The sequence below is a fragment of the Cherax quadricarinatus genome, chromosome 32 (assembly GCF_038502225.1).
Source record: "Cherax quadricarinatus isolate ZL_2023a chromosome 32, ASM3850222v1, whole genome shotgun sequence".
In the NCBI taxonomy this organism is placed as follows: domain Eukaryota; kingdom Metazoa; phylum Arthropoda; class Malacostraca; order Decapoda; family Parastacidae; genus Cherax; species Cherax quadricarinatus.
In genome coordinates this window covers 29,520,020-29,538,185 of record NC_091323.1, presented here as the reverse complement: position 1 = coordinate 29,538,185, position 18,166 = coordinate 29,520,020, and the positions used below count along the sequence as shown (strand labels likewise).

The 18,166-nt window shown below is 35.4% G+C and overlaps 1 protein-coding gene across 1 annotated transcript in view; it reads left to right on the top strand.

Moving 5' to 3' along the window:
- The window catches only part of sll (adenosine 3'-phospho 5'-phosphosulfate transporter 1), a 67,012-nt gene extending 50,582 nt beyond the window's left edge, over positions 1-16,430 (top strand). The window contains exon 8 of the mRNA XM_053778872.2: positions 70-16,430. Coding sequence (XP_053634847.2) covers positions 70-237 — 168 coding nt within the window. The 3' untranslated portion in view covers positions 238-16,430. The remainder of the gene's footprint in view (positions 1-69) is intronic.
- Positions 16,431-18,166: the final 1,736 nt, after the last annotated feature.

The following is an 18,166-nucleotide window of genomic DNA, read 5'->3' as shown; positions in this document are numbered from 1 at the left end:
CATGTAAAAGAAATTAACCCAAAGTAATACACTTTTTTACTCTAATACATTTCTTTACTTCTCCCACAGGGCTTGGCTATACTTTTGTCATGCATCATTTATGCCCACCCTGTGTCTGTGATGGGCATTTTGGGGATCATCATAGTCTTCACAGCCGTCTTTTTACGTGTTTACTGCAGTCACCGACTCAAGCAGATCCAACAGAGGAGAGCAGGGGGAGATGCATCCAAGGTCTAGGGCCTATTGCTGTCTTGTGTGTTGATGGCTTGAAGCTTCCCAAGTTATGTGCCTGAGTAGTTGTTGATCCACTGCTGAAACTTGGTGGTTTATGCAGAGTTTATCTTTTAAATATTTAATATTATACAATAATTTTTTATATATTTATTATATACTCTTAGATTTTTAAGACTGAGGGACATTAAACATGTTTTACCCACCATAAAGTTTTTTAAAATGCAAGGAGATCCAGAAATTAATATGATGAATTATAATTTATAAGGATTCTTTTATTGATAGAATTTAAGAATGAATATGAATTATATAAAGCCCTTGCTAAAAATCAGTGAAAATAAATTGTTGAGTTTGTTTCAAATGCTGAAGGTATTTAGTAGTAGGGATTTGCCTTTGAGACATGAAAGCAGTGAAATCAGGCTCAGGTGTACAAGTGACTTTTTTGTTAAAAGTGTGTAAGCTTTTCTTTGATTAATAAGTTGGTCCAGAAGAACTTTAAGAGGCATGTAACTTCTCCCGTCTTCTAATAACATGCTCTTTTTTCCACTATAATCTTCCTTGTCAGTAATTACTATCGCATTTGCTTTTTTTTTTTAAGGTGAAGTTTAGGATCTTTCTTTAATTCATGGTATAACTTAACAAATATTAGAGAAAAGCTCAGACCTCTGCAACACAATTGTCCTTAAAGATTTGTTAAGTTATACCATGAATTAAGGAAAGATCCTGGACTTCACCTTAAGAAACAGACAAAACAAATACAATAGTAATTATGGACAAGGTAGATTATAATGGAAAAATGAGCATGTTATTAGAAGACAGGGGTACTTACGTGCCCCTTAAAGCAAACACAAGCATGCATGCACAAGAAACATACAGGGACATATACGCAGCTGTGACGTACCAATGACCAATTTCGAACATACAAGGACATATACACAGCTGTGACATACTGATGACCAATTTCATTTTTTTTTTTTCACTCTGGCAATCTGACCTGAGATCAGGCTTTCCTGCTGATTGCCTGTTAAACCAGGCTATTGCTTTTTGCAACCTACTGGCTCACATAGCCATCATAACTTTGTTGACCACACAAGTAAGTCAAAAGTTAGTGGCGGGACCAAGAATGGGAGCCCTCTTACACCCCACTTCCCTCAAAGTTCAATAGTTAATTGCAATATAATAAACATGTGTTAATATATGTAACACTGGCATGGAATTTCTACCTCCTCAGACATGCTGTATAAGAAAGCTCAAGGAGTTTGAGAGATTTGCTACCACACTAAGTCATGATAATAAGGATTTAAATAATAAGAACAGACTTCAAGAACAGAGTCTCATAACAATGGAGATATGAGGGGGCAGGGAATGTGATCACAGTGTTAAAGATACTCAGAGAAAATGGCTTGGTGCTTTTTTAGTGAGATATTTCAGAGATATTTACAAAGGAATCTATAGACTGAATGTTATGTGATATGATGAGAGTATGAAGATTGAAAGTAAAGTGCAAAAGAAATGCTGTAGTATATGAAAAAGTTTTCATTTAGCAAATGGAATGTGCTTGATGCATTATACAGATAGGGAAATGTTAGAAAAGATGTTCACAACATATGTTAGAACCTGTTAATTTACTCAGAGTTTATCTTTTTAATATTTAATTTTGTGGTAATTTTCTATGTATTTGGTATATACTTTTAGATTTCCTAAAACTTTAGTGATATCAAACATGCCATACTTTATTCCTTAATGCTGAATTTTTGAAGAGTTTTTGAAAATGCAAGGACATCCAGAAACACATACGATAAACTATAATTTATAAGTATTCTTGTATATTGATAGAATTTAATATCAGCACAAATTACATAAAGCCCTTGCTAAAAACAATGAAAACAAACTCTTAATAGGGCTTGTAACAGTTACTGAAGCTATTTAATATTGCTGACCTGTCAAGTGTACAAGCAGTGAGATCAGGCTTGGGTGTATAAGTGACATATTTGTTAGACATATATAAGCTTTTCTTTGATTTGGAAGTTGGTCCATGAAACATTAGAAGCAAATTCGTAAGTATGCATGCAAACAAACATGTGAAATATTTATGACCAGTTTCTGCATTTTTTCAACCCTTGCAGCCTAACTTGAGATCAGGCTTCCCTGCTGATTGCCTGTTCAATCAGGCTATTGCTGATAGCAGCCTGTTGGTCCATATAGTTATCAAGGCTGGCTGATCACATCAGTAGGTCAAAAATTAAGTGGTGGTACCAAGAACTGGAGCTCACTCTCCCTACCCCCACAAGCTTAAGTAGATAATTACAAGATAAAGAGCATACAATATGTTAAGTCAGTATTAATGTATGTAACACTGGCATGGATACCATACCTCCACAGAGATACTAATACAAAGCTCAAGGAGGTTGAGAGATTAGCTACCAAGATAATTTAGATCTAGGATCTAAGTTACAAGGACAAACTACAGTAACAAGCCTCACAACACTTGAGGTATGAGGGAACAGAGGGCATGTGGTCATAATATTATAGATACTCAGGGAGTATGTCATAGTACTTCTTTGTGAATACTGTATAATAATAGTACTCATATCTTGACAAGGGAAATACAGATAGACTGAACCATGTACAATGAAGCTGTGAGAATAAAGAAGGAAACTAAAAGGGAAACTGAGCAACAGAAATACTGTACATGCAGGAAATTTTTTTATTTGAGGATATTGAGCAAATGGAATACACTAGTTACATGGATGGGAAAATGCTAAAAACATTGTTCACATTGTATGTTAGAACAAAGTTGGAATATGTAGCAATGGTATGGTGTACTCGATTTAAACACCCGGACAAGATGAAGAAAATGTTCAAAGAGAAGCTGCAATATGGCTACCAAAACTGAACATTATGAAGAAAGGCTAAAGGCATTAGAAATGCCTTCTTTGGCTGAGGAGGAACAGAGGAGAACTGATAACATTAATAACAAAAAAAGGCACAATACCGTGACTGGAACAATACACAAATAACCCGCACATAAAAGAGAGAAGCTTACGACGACGTTTTGGTCCGACTTGGACCATTGACAAAGTGACTTTGTCAATGGTTATGTGCGGGTTATTTGTGTAACTGGTAACATTTTTTTAAAATGATTTAACAAAAAAAAATTTAAGATTTCCTTGCACAGTCATCAAGGAGAACAAGAGAATATTGTTATAAATTTAGAGAACAGGTGCCAAGAACAATACGGTAGGGCCCCGCTTTACGGCGTTCCGCTAATACAGACATTTCAGATTATGACCATAATTTGCTATACAGCTCCCCCCCACCTGACTTTCTAATACAGTGACTGTGCACCACCTGGTTGGTTTACATTATCCATGAGCTCCGTGTCTCTCCCTTATGGAAACTTTCCAAAATTTCAAGCGTTTTGAAGTTATTTCATATTTTATATCTTTTTTTTCAACAAACCGGCCATATTCCACCGAAGCAGAGTGGCCCAAAAAGAAAAACAAAAGGTTTTGCTTTTTAACTTTAGTAATGTATACAGGAGAAGGGGTTACTAGCCCCTTACTCCCAGCACTTTAGTTGCCTCTTATGACATGCATGGCTTACGGAGGAAGAATTCTGTTCCACTTCCCCATGGAGATGAGAGGAAATAAACAAGAACTAGTAAGAAAATAGAAGAAAACCCAGAGGGGTGTGTATATATATACTTGTACATGCATTTATAGTGTGACCTAAATGTAAGGAGAAGTAACAAGACATACCTGAAATCTTGCATGTTTATGAGACAGAAAAGAACACCAGCAATCCTACCATCATGTAAAACAATTACAGGTTTCCATTTTACACTCACTTGGCAGGACTGTAGTACCTCCCTGGGAGGTTGCTGTCTACCAACCTACTACCTACCAATTTATATATTATTATTATGATTATTATTAACACAGCCGTTTCCCACCAAAGAAGGGTGGCCCGAAAGAGAAAAACTTTCATCATTCACTCCATCACCATTTTGCCAGAGGCATGCCTACACTACAGTAAATTAACATAAATATGAGATGTTTTTCTAGTCATCTTGTCAGAGTGTCAGAAAGAATAACATTTTCTCTAGTTCAACTTTAGAAAATTATTCCTTTTGTATGCCTTCATTCATAGTGTCATTCTTTCTAAAAATGTTGAGTTACACGAGAATGGGAGTGTTGCTCTTCATTTATTCTACTGTACCAAAGTGGAGACAACTCGTACACAGTTTAAGTTGTTTGTATTATGGTATAAGCTTCACAAATATGGAAATGAGTAACTCTGTCTGACTTTTTTGGGTTATCCTAGGTAATCTACACATATGCTGCTATGTATGATAATCTATTTAACTGTATTTATGTATACCTGTACCTGAATAAAAACTGACTCACAAACGTAGAAATGAACGTGTATGAACCATAACCAGATGCGTTCATCTGTTTGTTTACATACTCTGCATCTCTGTCCTCTCTCATTTACTAGTTCTCTCATTCTCATTTATTTGTTTACTCACTTCTCACCCTACATTAGGACTACAGATGAGTGTACTGTATATGCATTTTATTGCTCTAGGATGCTTTAAATGTTTATTACATGTGGGTGGGGTGGACATACCTACCACACCTGATGTCTTACAAACTACTTACCTCTCACCATACATTAAGACTACAAATATTTTAAGGTAAGTAATGATTACGCTGTTTGTGTATTTTACTTTTAATTGTTTTTTAATGCCTAGTTCTATTGCTAACTTAATATATGTTAGTGTAAACTTGTTATCTGGCATTTATATCATTTATAAGTAGAAAAAATGGTGTTCTACTTACCAGCAGTAGCCTGGAACTTAACCTACTGTATAAGTGGGGCCCAACTGTACATAAAAATTGTTCTTCACAGCTGTAAAACAATGGAATGAGTTAACCCTTTGACTGTTTACGCTGTATATATACGTCTTACGCGCCACTGTTTCTGACATATTAATACGCGCAAATTCTAGCGGCTTCAAATCAAGCAGGAGAAAGCTGGTAGGCCCACATGTGAGAGAATGGGTCTGTGTGGTCAGTGTGCACCACATAAAAAAAATCCTGCAGTACGCAGTGCGTAATGAGAAAAAAAACTGACCGTTTTTTTGGATTAAAACGCCGACTTTGAGGTGTATTTTTGTATTACTATACTTATCGTTGTATTCTCATTTTCATGGTCTCAAGTGATAAAATGGAAAACATATTACAGAAATAGAGATGATTTTGATTACTTTCACGATGAAAACGACCTTGAAATTGAGCTCAAAGTAGCGGAAATGTTCGATTTTTACCAATGTTCAGGAGTAAGCAGATCACACCACAAGTCCAATACACGTCAACTGGGGAGTCTAATATTCTTTCACTAGTGCACTTATATTATTTATACCATTTTTACAATAATGCAGTAGTCTGCATACCAGTAAATTTTGTATTTTTTTGTATGAATAAAAAATCAAAATAGAAAGCAATAGTAATATAAGAAGGGCCTAGAGATGTGGCTAATGAACAGAAGAAATGTTATTTTAGTGCCAAGAATGTCTACATTGTTTATTCGGGACCCTATTTTGAAATTGGCATCTTTTTTAATTTGTGTGAAATTGGCCAAATTGCCAATTTCTGACCACTTTATTGGGTAGCTCAAATCGGTAAATGTGCGGTTTCTTGTACTCAACTGATAGATAAAATGGAGTTCTAAAGAAATAGCTATGAGTTTGGTTGACTGGAACAACAGAATTGGCTGTAAACAGGGCTCAAAGTCAGCAAAATCGCCGATACGTATATGTCGCCGAGACCGCTAACTTCACGGGAGCGTAATTCCGTGAGTTTTCGACCAAATTTCATACTTTTGGTGTCATTACCATCGGGAAAAGATTCTCTATCATTTCATGAGAATTTTTTTTTTTTTTTTTAAATTTATCGACATAGAATGACATTTCAGAAAGGGGCCTGCGACAGTCAAAGGGTTAAAAAGCTCTAAAAAAATTTTTTTTTTAACATGTCAGCTGCTTCCCACTGATGCAGGGTGACCCAAAAAAAAAAGAAAACTTTCATCATCATTCAACACTATCACCATCACTCATACATAACCACTGTCTTTGCAGAGGTGCTCAGATACGACAGGTTAGACGTCCCTCCAAACTGCCAATATCCTAAACCCCTCCTTAAAGTGCAGGCATTGTATTTCCCATTTCCAGGACTCAAATCCGGTTGACTAGTATCCCTGAATCCCTTTACAAAATATTACCCTCACCCACAAAACCACCTTTACCCCCTCCCTCCAACCTTTTCGGGAATGACCCCTACCCCACCTTCCTTCCCCAATGGACTTATATGCTCTCCAAGTCATTCTGCTTTGTTCCATTCTCTCTAAATGATCAAACCACCTCAACAACCCCTCTTCAGCCCTCTGCCTAATACTTTCAGTAACTCCACACCTCCTAATTTCCACACTACGAATTCTCTGCATAATATTTACACCACACATTGCCCTTAGACACAATATCTCCACTGCCTCCAGCTATCTCCTCACTGCAGCATTTACAATCCATGCTTCACACCCATATAAGAGTGTTTGCCACTATACTCTCATACATTCCCTTCTTTGCCTCTATGGATAACGTTCTTTGTCTCCACAGATACCTCAATGTACCACTCACCTTTTTTCCTCCATCAATTCTATGGTTTACTTCATCCTTCATAAACCCATCCGCTGACAAATCAACTCCCAAATATCTGAAAACATTCACTTCTTCCATACTTCCTTCAATGTGATATCCAATTTGTCTTTATCTTATTCGTTTGATACCCTCATCACCCTACTCTTATCTATGTTCACTTTCAACTTTCTACCTTTACACATCCTCCCAAACTTGTCCACTAACCTTCACAACTTTTCTTTAGACTCCCCCAAAAGCACAGTATCATCAGCAAAAAGTAACTGTGTCAACTCCCATTTTGTATTTGATTCCCCATAATTTAATTCCACCCTCTCCCCAACACCCTAGATGGAGTTGTAAAAGAAGTAATACTAAAAAAAATATTTGATGAATTAAATGCTAAAGATGGGACACCATGAGCTGAGCTCTGCTCTTATACCTACTAATGTGCAATATTAAACAGTTAATAACCCGGACACCTGCCTGTAATTACCGGCAGTATGATTATTCAGCACTCATTACTTTCAGTTTGGCCAATCTTTCTTTCAGCAGTTACTTGTACCTCTCAGTAGGCATCATTTTCTCTCATTTCCACTTTTTTTTTTTTTTACCCACTGATCCCATCCTCTTTGTACTTTTACCTTCTTATACTAACTACCATGGAATAATGATCAGACAAACCAGTCACTCCTTTAGAACAATGTTAATTCAAGAGTCTACTTCATAACCTGCCCACTAACAATCTAGCAGGCTATGCTTATCATACTTTGTCTTTTGAAATGTGTAATTCTTATTGCAAAACCCATTTCTAAGCACAATGCAATAAAAGGCCTTCATTATCATTTATGTCTTAGTGGTTAGCTAATTTACCTTGAATGAATGACCACTAGGCAGGGGATTATTCTAAAGTATTAACCTGTAATGTATTATGCTTCAGTTCTAGTGCCGATGATTTGACAAAGAAAATGAATCTGTTTATAACATTTTTTATTACCATATAAGTTTCAAAATATTTTTTTAAATTACTGAATGTCAGGCCCCTGAAATTTTAACTACATACTATAGTCCCAATTCATCAAAAATTCTTCAGATATGTGTATAAAAACAATTTAACATGGTAGACTTTAGGAAAGTATATGCTGTACTGTACAGTATATCATTATATGAAGATTTAAACAAAATTTTTATTTTCCACAAAAATAATAATAAATTGGAAGTAAAGCATCATATAATGCACAGTAATATATTCAAATATAGTGGACCCCCGACTTACAATATTAATCCATTCCTGAGAGCACATCGTACAATGAAATTATCATAAGTCAAATTAATTTTCCTCATAAGAAATAATAGAAATCAAATTAATCCATCAAGACACCCAAAAGTATGAAAAAAAAATTTTTTACCACATGAAATATACATTTTCCTACACACAAAAAGGATACATGCACAATATATATTGTGCATGTACTAGTGTACTAAATGAAGAATAAATGACACTTACCTTTATTGAAGATGTGGTGATGAGTGATGAGACACTGTGTCCTGGGAGTGCCTTTTCCTCCTGATTAATGTAGGTCCTGTTTGGCATTTTCTTCCAGAACAGGCCTTATCACCAATATGAGCATTAGTTCCAGGCATTTTTTCCTGTTCACCTGGGTGTTAGTAGACTGGTGTGGGTCGTATCCTGGGGGACAAGATTAAGGACCCGAATGGAAATAAGTTAGAGAGTCCTCAATGACACACTGACTTTCTTGGGTTATCCTGGGTGGCTAACACTCTGGGGTTAATTGTTTCTCGGTATTCTCAGTAAGCCACACCAATAACAGTCTCTTCACATCTTCGAGTGGTACAGCTGACCGTGGTGCAGCAGCAGCTGACTGTGGTGCAGCAGCAGCTGACTGTGGTGCAGCAGCAGCTGACCATGGTGCAGCAGCAGCTGACCATGGTGCAGCAGCAGCTGGCTGTGGTATGATAGTATTTTGATAATATTTCTCACCTTTTTTACCACGGTGGGCACTAGAAGCTTTCTTTGGGCCCAAGGTGGCTTATTTAGCAGTTACATGCACTAAAAACACTGGAATAATACAAAATTTATCGAGTGTATGTGTGCAACCGGGACGAATGATGTAAGTCGAGCTTTTCAACATATGTCGGGGTCAAATTTTTATGCTGACAAGCATCGTAAGTCGGTTTTAACGTAGGTTGAGGACATCGTAAATCGGGGGTCCACTGTGTTTAATACTTCGTTATGCTATAATCCCAAGTCATGCAAACTATAATTTTAATATTTCCTTCTCTTACCTTTATAATTTTTTTTTCAACAAACTGGCCTTACCCCACTAAGGCAGAAAGAAAAATGAAAGTTTCTCTTCTTAAATTTAGCAATGTGTACAGGAGAAGAGGTTACCAGCCCCTTGCTCCTGGCAACTTGTATAATTTTTTTTTTAACACATCAGCTGTTTCCCATCAAGGCAGGGTGACCCAAAAAGAAAGGAAAAAAAAACTTCCATCATCATTCAACACTTTCACCATCACTCATACATAATGACTCTTTGCAGAGGCACCCAGAAATGACAGTTTAGATGCCTCTCCAAACTGCCAATATCCCAGATAGTTCTTGTTAATAGTTCTTGTTCTTATTATTTTTCCTTTCATATCCATGGGGAAGTGGAATAAGAATCTTTCCTCTGTAAGCCATGCATGTTGTAAAAGTTAACTAAAATGCCGGGAACAGTGGACTAGTAACCCCTTTTCCCGTATAGCCTCCTAAAAATAAATATGAGTTATTAATTAAACTGTTAGGCTAGTTTTCTCAGTTTGTACAATATTAAAAATCTTTGAATAAAAATGATGTAACATATGACAAATATCATTGTGTGTGTACTGAAAGAAGATCTATTCATAAAACTAAAAAATTTCATCATGCCATATTCATCTCATTTGTATACAATTTTTCCTTATTCTATTTTTATAGCAGTAATTTTTGTGATTATACTCTATTCTTACAAAATGTCTAAGAGAAAATCTGCAGCATATTATACTGCATGATATACACTTTATTCTGATTCTGGCTTGTATGGCTGAAGAGATGAAATGGAAGCCACTGCCACATGCTAATTGCAACATCCATTGTAATATAAATCTGGTGATTTTATTCGTGAAAATTTTGTTAAGTGTCAGCCAGAGTGACTTTTGTGTTGATTTTCTTACTACAACCAATCGTGAATGTTCTTGAGAAGAATTAAAGGACAATTGTAAGATGAATATCCCAATGGCACAGGAGTTAGAGTCCCAGTTTATTGAAGCAGTTCTTACTGCATCATATTTATAACTTTGATCTCAGTTGAAATAAGGGTGAAATTCATTAAGGAATTCTTAAAAATTAAAAATAAAATGAACTTATGGGCAAGTCTTACTCTGTATCATAGAGTAGGTTTCCTAGTAGAGTATGGTAAGCAATTGGCACACAAACAGTGAATCATCATGTAATATTGACCAGGTTTATTTTTAGTTAAGCTTATGGAGTGTTGTAGCATTTAAGATGCCTCAGCAGTTACGAGGTTAGATGGTGATGGGCATTGGTTTTGTGTGTTGTCCTCTATAATTTTAGTAAGCATGTTTAATTTTTTCAGCACAGATTGATTGCTTGCTTGTAATTGCACATGTATGAATTTTTATTTTAAATTATATTTCAAGCAGACAATAGTTTTCACTGAAAATAATTCCGTACTCACATCTTTCAAAGACAATAAAAATTTGTTATCAAAGGCTAATTAAATAGACTCTACCAAACATATGAACTGCCATACTGCACAATGCACGGATAACCGTGTTGCATTGACACTAAATATATTTCTTAGAATATATATTTTGAAACAAAAATCCATGCTCTGTTGATCAATGATATCCTTACTAAAGTAGATCTTCATCTTATTACCAACAAATAAAAGAAGCATCACTAAATCAACCAGAATGAAAACAAGGCTCTATATATATATATTTGTTGTGAAGAACTCTGAAAGCAATTTTTGTGACATTTCTGCAGGTTGTGATCTAGTCAGATTATAATGACTGTGTTGCTTTATGAACACCAAGAAGCAATATCATGACTGATCAAGTGGTCACCAGATAAGCAATAAAAAAAATGTATATAAGTAATATATAGATTTATGGAATATAGAATATGTTACTTTGCTTGAAAAGTGTCATAGTTGTGTTGAGCTCTCATGCAAGCTCATGCAAGTTTTATGTACTGTCTTGTGGGTATCAACAACAAATATCAAAATTTTATTTTTCCCAAGTAAATATTTGCTGGACAATCTGTTACTGATAATATATTTAATTACAATTAGTGGCAACACTCACATGTGATTTGGTATTCAGCTGTTACATGAAGCTGATATTATTTAATTGACATGGTCCAGTCATATTTCTGCCAGGATTATGTGGATATAACTGTCCTAGGAGAGCCTGACCACATCACCTATACTTTATTCTGATAAGCAGCACTAATCTCCTCATATGCTGTATGCTTGAGCTATGGGTAGTGCTGTAGCATTAAACCCATTTAAAATAAAATTTTCAACTTTTTGGCACAGGAGTAAGGAAAGGAACTTTTCCAACAAATTCTATTTACCTATCAGTCAAGATATATAATTTTTTTTAGTTTGTAGTACTGTTGATCTTATGGTTATGTTGGAAATGTTAGAATAGGGTACTGTACAGAGTATTGTATTTTAAATTTGTCAAAGTCAGTATTATTTTCTAAAGTAATTTTTGTTTAGCACTCTTGTTTTTGAATGCATGAACAATAGTGTTTGGTAATGTAAGCATGGTGTGTAATGTGTACTGGTATGTTTATGTTTTTAAATTTAACCTTCTACTTAGTTTCTGAAATTTAATTAACTACTGCACTAATTACTGTGTTTGTATATTTTCATGCATTCCTATGAAATTAAAGGAAAGACTAAGGTGCATAAGAGATTTTTCGTGAAAATGTATTACTGTGCAGAACATAATAAAAGTCTTCATAGAGCAATACATTGTCAGAATAACAGGTGGTTTTATACCTGTTTTTTTTTTTTTCTTAATCTGTTGGCATTATGATTTTCAATTCTTGCTCTGAAATTATTGAAGTGCATTAATAATCTCTCTGATAGTTTTGTGTTAAAGAATCTCATATTATTAATCCAAATAAAATTAAAATTTTTTTTTTGATGTGGCATTATGAATGTAAATCCACCAAGACTTGGATCCAGTCCAATTTATGTATGCAGTATACTGTAACTGTACAAAGTATATGTACTAAATGTTTTGGGCTTTTTTTAAGTCATAATTAAGATGAAGGTGAAAAAAATAAGTTATTAACAATAATATGTTGAAAGTCCAATCAAGTTTGTCTCTGAATTTTATTTTTTTTATGAATTAAATATGACAGTACATTACCTCACTGTAATTTTTTTTTTTTAACACATTGGCTGTTTCCCACCGAGGCAGGGTGACCAAAAAATAAACACCCAAAAAGAAAGAAAGAGAAAACTTTCATCATTCAACACTTTTACCATCACTCATACATAATCACTGTCTTTGCATAGGTGCTCAGATACGACAGTTTAGATGCCCCTCTAAACTGCCAATATCCCAAACCCATCCTTTAACCCGTAAACGGTCCAAACGTATATATGTGTTCTCGCGTAGTGCCCCAAATTTTTTGAGAAAAAAAAAATCATTTTTTTTAATAAGAAAAAAAAAGCATATGGTACCCAGGCGTCCCCAATTATTTTAATATGGCGCACAGTGAGTGCGCACACCCATTCTCTCATGTCTAGGCGACTCAGGCTTATTGTGGCAATGTTGAATGTATGACAAATAAAACGTATATATACATTTGGGGCACTAGCGGTAAAAACGTACATATACGTTTGGACTATTTACGGGTTAAAGTGCAAGCATTGTACTTCCCGTTTTCAGGACTCAATTCTGGCTAACCGGTTTTCCTTAATCCCTTAACAAAATATTACCCTGCTCATACTCCAACAGCTCGTTAGGTTCCAAAAAACATTCGTCTCCATTCACTCCTATCTAACATGCTCACGCACGCTTGCTGGAAGTCCACGCCCCTTGCCCACAAGATCTCTTTTACCCCCTCCCTCCATCCTTTTCGAGGACGACCCCTACCCCGTCTTCTTACCTCTACAGAGTTATACACACTCCAAGTCATTCTACTTTGTTCCATTCTCTCTAAATGACCAAACCATGTCAACCCCTCTTCAGCCCTCTGACTAGTACTTTTAGTAACTCCACACCTAATTTCCACACTACGAATTCTCTGCATAATATTTACACCACAAATTGCCCTTAGATATGACATCTCCACTGCCTCCAGCCGCCTCCTCGCTGCAGCATTTACAACCCAAGCTTCACACCCATATAAGAGTGTTGGTACTGCTATACTTTCATATGTTCCCTTCTTTGCCTCCATGGATAATGCTTTTTGTCTCCACAGATACCTCAGCGCACCACTTACCTTTTTTCCTTCATCAATTCTATGGTTAACCTCATTGTTCATAAACCTATCCACTGACAAGTCAACTCCCAAATACCGTATCTGAAAACATTCACTTCTTCCATACTCCTTCCCTCCAGTGTGATATCCAATTTTTCATTATCTAAATCTTTTGATACCCTCATCACCTTACTCTTATCTATGTTCACTTTCAACTTCCTACCTTTACACATCCTCCCAAACTCGTCCACTATGCAACTTTTCTTTAGAATCTCCCAAAAGCACAGTATCATCAGCACAAAAAGTAACTTGTCAACTACCATTTTGTATTTGATTCCCTTTAATTTAATTTCCTCCCCCTTTCCCCAACACCCTAGTATTTACTTCTTTTACAACCCCATCTGTAAATATATTAAATAACTATAGTGACATTACACATCCTTATCTAAGGCCTACTTTTACTGGGCAGTAATCTCCCTCCTACACACCCTAACTTGAGCCTCACTATCCTCATAAAAACTCTTTACATCATTAATAACTTACTACCTATTCCATACACTTGCAACATCTGCCACATTGCTCCCCTATCCACTCTATCATATGTCTTTTCTAAATCCATAAATGCAATGATAGCATCCCTATCTTTATCTAAATACTGTTCACATATATGCTTCAATGTAAACACTTGATCTACACATCCCCTGTCCACTCTAAGGTCTCCTTGCTTGTCTACAATCCTGCTCTCTGTCTTACCTCTAATTCTTTCAATAATAACCCTACCATGCACTTTACCTGGTATAGCCAGTGAACTTATTCTCCTATAATTTTTACAGTCTCCTTTGTCCTCCTTCCCTTTATATATGTAAAGGAATTATACATGCTTTCTGCCAGTCCCTAGGTACCTTCCCCTCTTTCATACATTTATTAAACAAAAATACCAGCCACTCCAACACTATATCCCTCCCTCCCCCTGCTTTTAACATTTCTGTCATGATCCTGTCAATTCAAGTTGCTTTACCCCCTTTCATTCTACATAATGCCTCATGCTCCTCCCCACACTCACATTCGAGTGGATGTACGAAACCCGGGGGGAAATTTTGCCGAAAAAAGTGCTCGAAATCCGAATTGTACGATTTCTGCACTGGCTGAAAACCAGGGGTCCACTGTACTTAGATTTCAGCAATAGCCTCTCATAACAATCCTTTCAATAAAACATACAGTGAATCTTTATTTAAAGAAATTTACATCATTCACTTAAAAATCTTAAACTAAATTTTGTTCATCAAGTGTAAGAAGACTGTTCTATTCTTTCAGTACCTTATTTTTATCAGCACTTCTGACAAATTATTGCTTTTCAGGATTTTTTTTACCAAGATCCAATAATGTATATTTTTGTCAACATACTGAAGATTTTCAAGATATCTCATGCCATCAGATTTTTTATGAAGTTTGACAAATGAAACTACATAATGAATCCTCTAGTTTCAGCTTTTAAAGATATTCAAGAAATACCTGCAGTTGGGTAATAGGTTATAAATATATTTTTTATGATGTTGCAGCTAAATCAGAGTGAGCAAAGACAGGTTATTTTTGAGATTTGATTTACTGTTACAGTGTGAATGTTTTTTTTTTTTTTAACACACCGGCTGTTTCCTAAAGAGGCAGGGTGACCCAAAAAGGAAGAAAAAACCCAAAAAGAAAGAGAAATACTTTCATCATCATTCAACACTTTCACCATCACTCATAATTACTGTCTTTGCAGAGGCGCTCAGATATGACAGTTTAAAAGTCCCTCCAAATTGCCAATATCCCAAACCCTGCCTTTAAAGTGCAGGCATTGTACTTCCCATTTCCAGGACTTAAGTCCGGCTAACCGGTTTCCCTGAATCCCTTCACAAAATACTATTACCCTGCTCTCACACCAACAGCTCGTCAGGTCCCGAAAAACAAAGATAATATCTATAAATTGATTCAGGGAAAATGGTTAGCTGGAAGTAGGAAGCATAGCGCTTACATTCTGAAAGGTAGGTGGGAATGTTAAGATTCAGTGGATAATTTAAATTGTGATGTTGATGAACTTATGGAAGTCAGAGTGATGGTTAATGTGTTCCCTTCTTTGAGTCACCCCTACCTTTTTGGGAAACTGTATTAAAATAATTACAGTACAAAATACTGTATTTAGTTTTTCACTTAGATATGAAACTATCTCTATAATACATGATTTTATATTGGAACAACAAATTGCCTGGCATATATTGTATACAAAATAAGTTAATAACAGTTATATAAAATCCTGTTTGTCTTGGAATTCTACAATACTTATTCAGTTGTGATAAAGAAAATTCAGTTCCATCTTGCTTATTTAAGACTGTTTTATGTGGTTATTGTTAATAGAATTTTCTAGTATTGTATTATTTTTGACATGGATAAAGGTTTGAGAAAATAAATTAGCATTTTTGCATATAGTTTATTGTGAAAATATACACAGGAATAGGAGTCTTTCTCCCTGTATTTTTGCTGGCTACAATCTTTTGCATTCCCTTACCTTATTTTAATATCTAAGCCAAGTATTTTACTTGAGAAAAATATTTTGTGCATGATTGATATAGGTTTAGTCCTTGTTTTGGAGTATGATGATAATAATAATAATAATAATAACAATAACAGAGTAATACTAATTCACAAACATAATTGAGAAAATCATTTGCATTCAGGTCATTAATTTACAAGGGGGTAGCAAATGATATTCTTTACATACAAATCCAAGGCATTGGAGGTAACCTTCCCTTTCTTGGGTCAAAAATGATTATTTCCAATTTCCTTGGCACTGTATAACCCTTGTGAATTTAGCACTTCCCTGTGAATGAAACAATCTGCATGCATCATGTTATTTTCACCAGACATCCCTCTCTCTCCTGTAGAGAATAACATTCACTTCTCACAAAGCAACAAATAATTTGTTTAATTGAAATTATAGTAAAGTATAACATTCAAGTTATGTTTGATTTTTCTTCCAGCAATTATAAACAGTACATGTATTCCATAAATGTCTTCAAAGCATGTTTTATATATATTGTAAACTTCTCAAGAGTGAGAGGAGGTTATGATAAGCAATATAGTTTTAGTTTGAATGTATGGTGTAAGTTTAAACATATTCACAGCAAATTACTTTTTCAGCACTTTTCTGTTTATGTACATTGCCATTTTTTCTAGGTAGCTCAACCCTTTGACTGTTTTTGTCATATATACATATACATCTTGCAAGCCAGTACATGTATTTTTGAAGTATTAAAATGCCAAAATTCTAGTGGCTTCAAATCAAGCAAGAGAAAGCTGGTAGGTCCACATGTGAGAGAATGGATCTGTGTGGTCAGTGTGTGCAGTATAAAAAAAATCCTGCAGAATGCAGTGCATAATGAAAAAAAAAAAAACTCCGACTGTGTTTTTGGAATAAAACGCCGACTTTGAGGTGTATTTTCATATAGTATTTATGGATGTATTCTCGTTTTCTTGGTCTTATTTGATAGAATGGAAGACATATTACAAAAATAGAGATGATTTTGATTGGTTTCATGAGGAAAAGGACCTTCAAATTGAGCTCAAAGTATAGTGGAAATGTTCGATTTTTGTCGATCAAGAGTAAACAAATGACGTCACCGTCCAATAGGTGTCCAACTAGCCATTCTAATGTGCAGTCAGGAATGGGTTGACGTTATTTATACAATTATTACAAAAATGCAGTAGTCTGCATAACAGTAAATCTTCTATTTTTTGTGTGAATAAAAATTTGAAATAGAAAGCAAGAGGGGCCTGGAGACGACTAATGAATAGAGAAAATGTTATTTTAGTGACAGGAATGTCTGCATTGTTTATTCTGGACCCTATTTTGAAATTAGTATCTTTTTAATTTGCATGAAATTGGCCAAATTGTCCATTTCTGACCACTATATTGAGTAGTTGAAATCGGTAAATGGGTGGTTTCTTGTACTCAATCAATAGAACAAATGGAGTTCTAAAGAAATAGTTACGAGTTTGGTCAACTGGAACAATGGAATTGGCCGAAAATAAGGCTCAAAGTGGGCGAAATCGCCAATACGTATATATTGCTAACTGCGAGAGTGTAATTTCATAAGTTTTCCATCAAATTTCATACTTTTGGTATCATTACCACCGGGAAAAGATTCTCTATCATTTCATAAGATTTTTTTTTTTCTGATATATTGCGACACAGAGAAACACTTCAGGATTTAGGGTTGTGACAGTCAAAAGGTTAAATTATGTTTTTATTAAACAGTACAGCCTCTCTTCACTTAGCAATATACTCATTTACCGACGCCTTGAACTTAGGATGGGCTCTCTAACCAGTATTCATACCTAAATAACGTGTATTAGAGCCGATTTCCTCTATTCTGTTTATTTCAATATACAGTACACTACTGTATAAACATTTAAAAATACAGCAGGGCCCCGCTTTACGGCGTTCCGCTAATACGGACATTTCAAATTATGACCAAAACTCGCTATACGGCTCCCCCCACCTGTCTTTCTAATACGGTCACAGCGGCCCACCGAGTTTGTTTACATTCTCCTTGAGCACATCTTATTATGTCTGGAAACTTTCCAAAATTTCAAGTGTTTTAAAGTTATTGTATATTTTATATGTATTGTACAGTGGACCCCCGCATAACGGACGCCTTGCATAACGGACAATCCGCATAGCGGACGCTTTG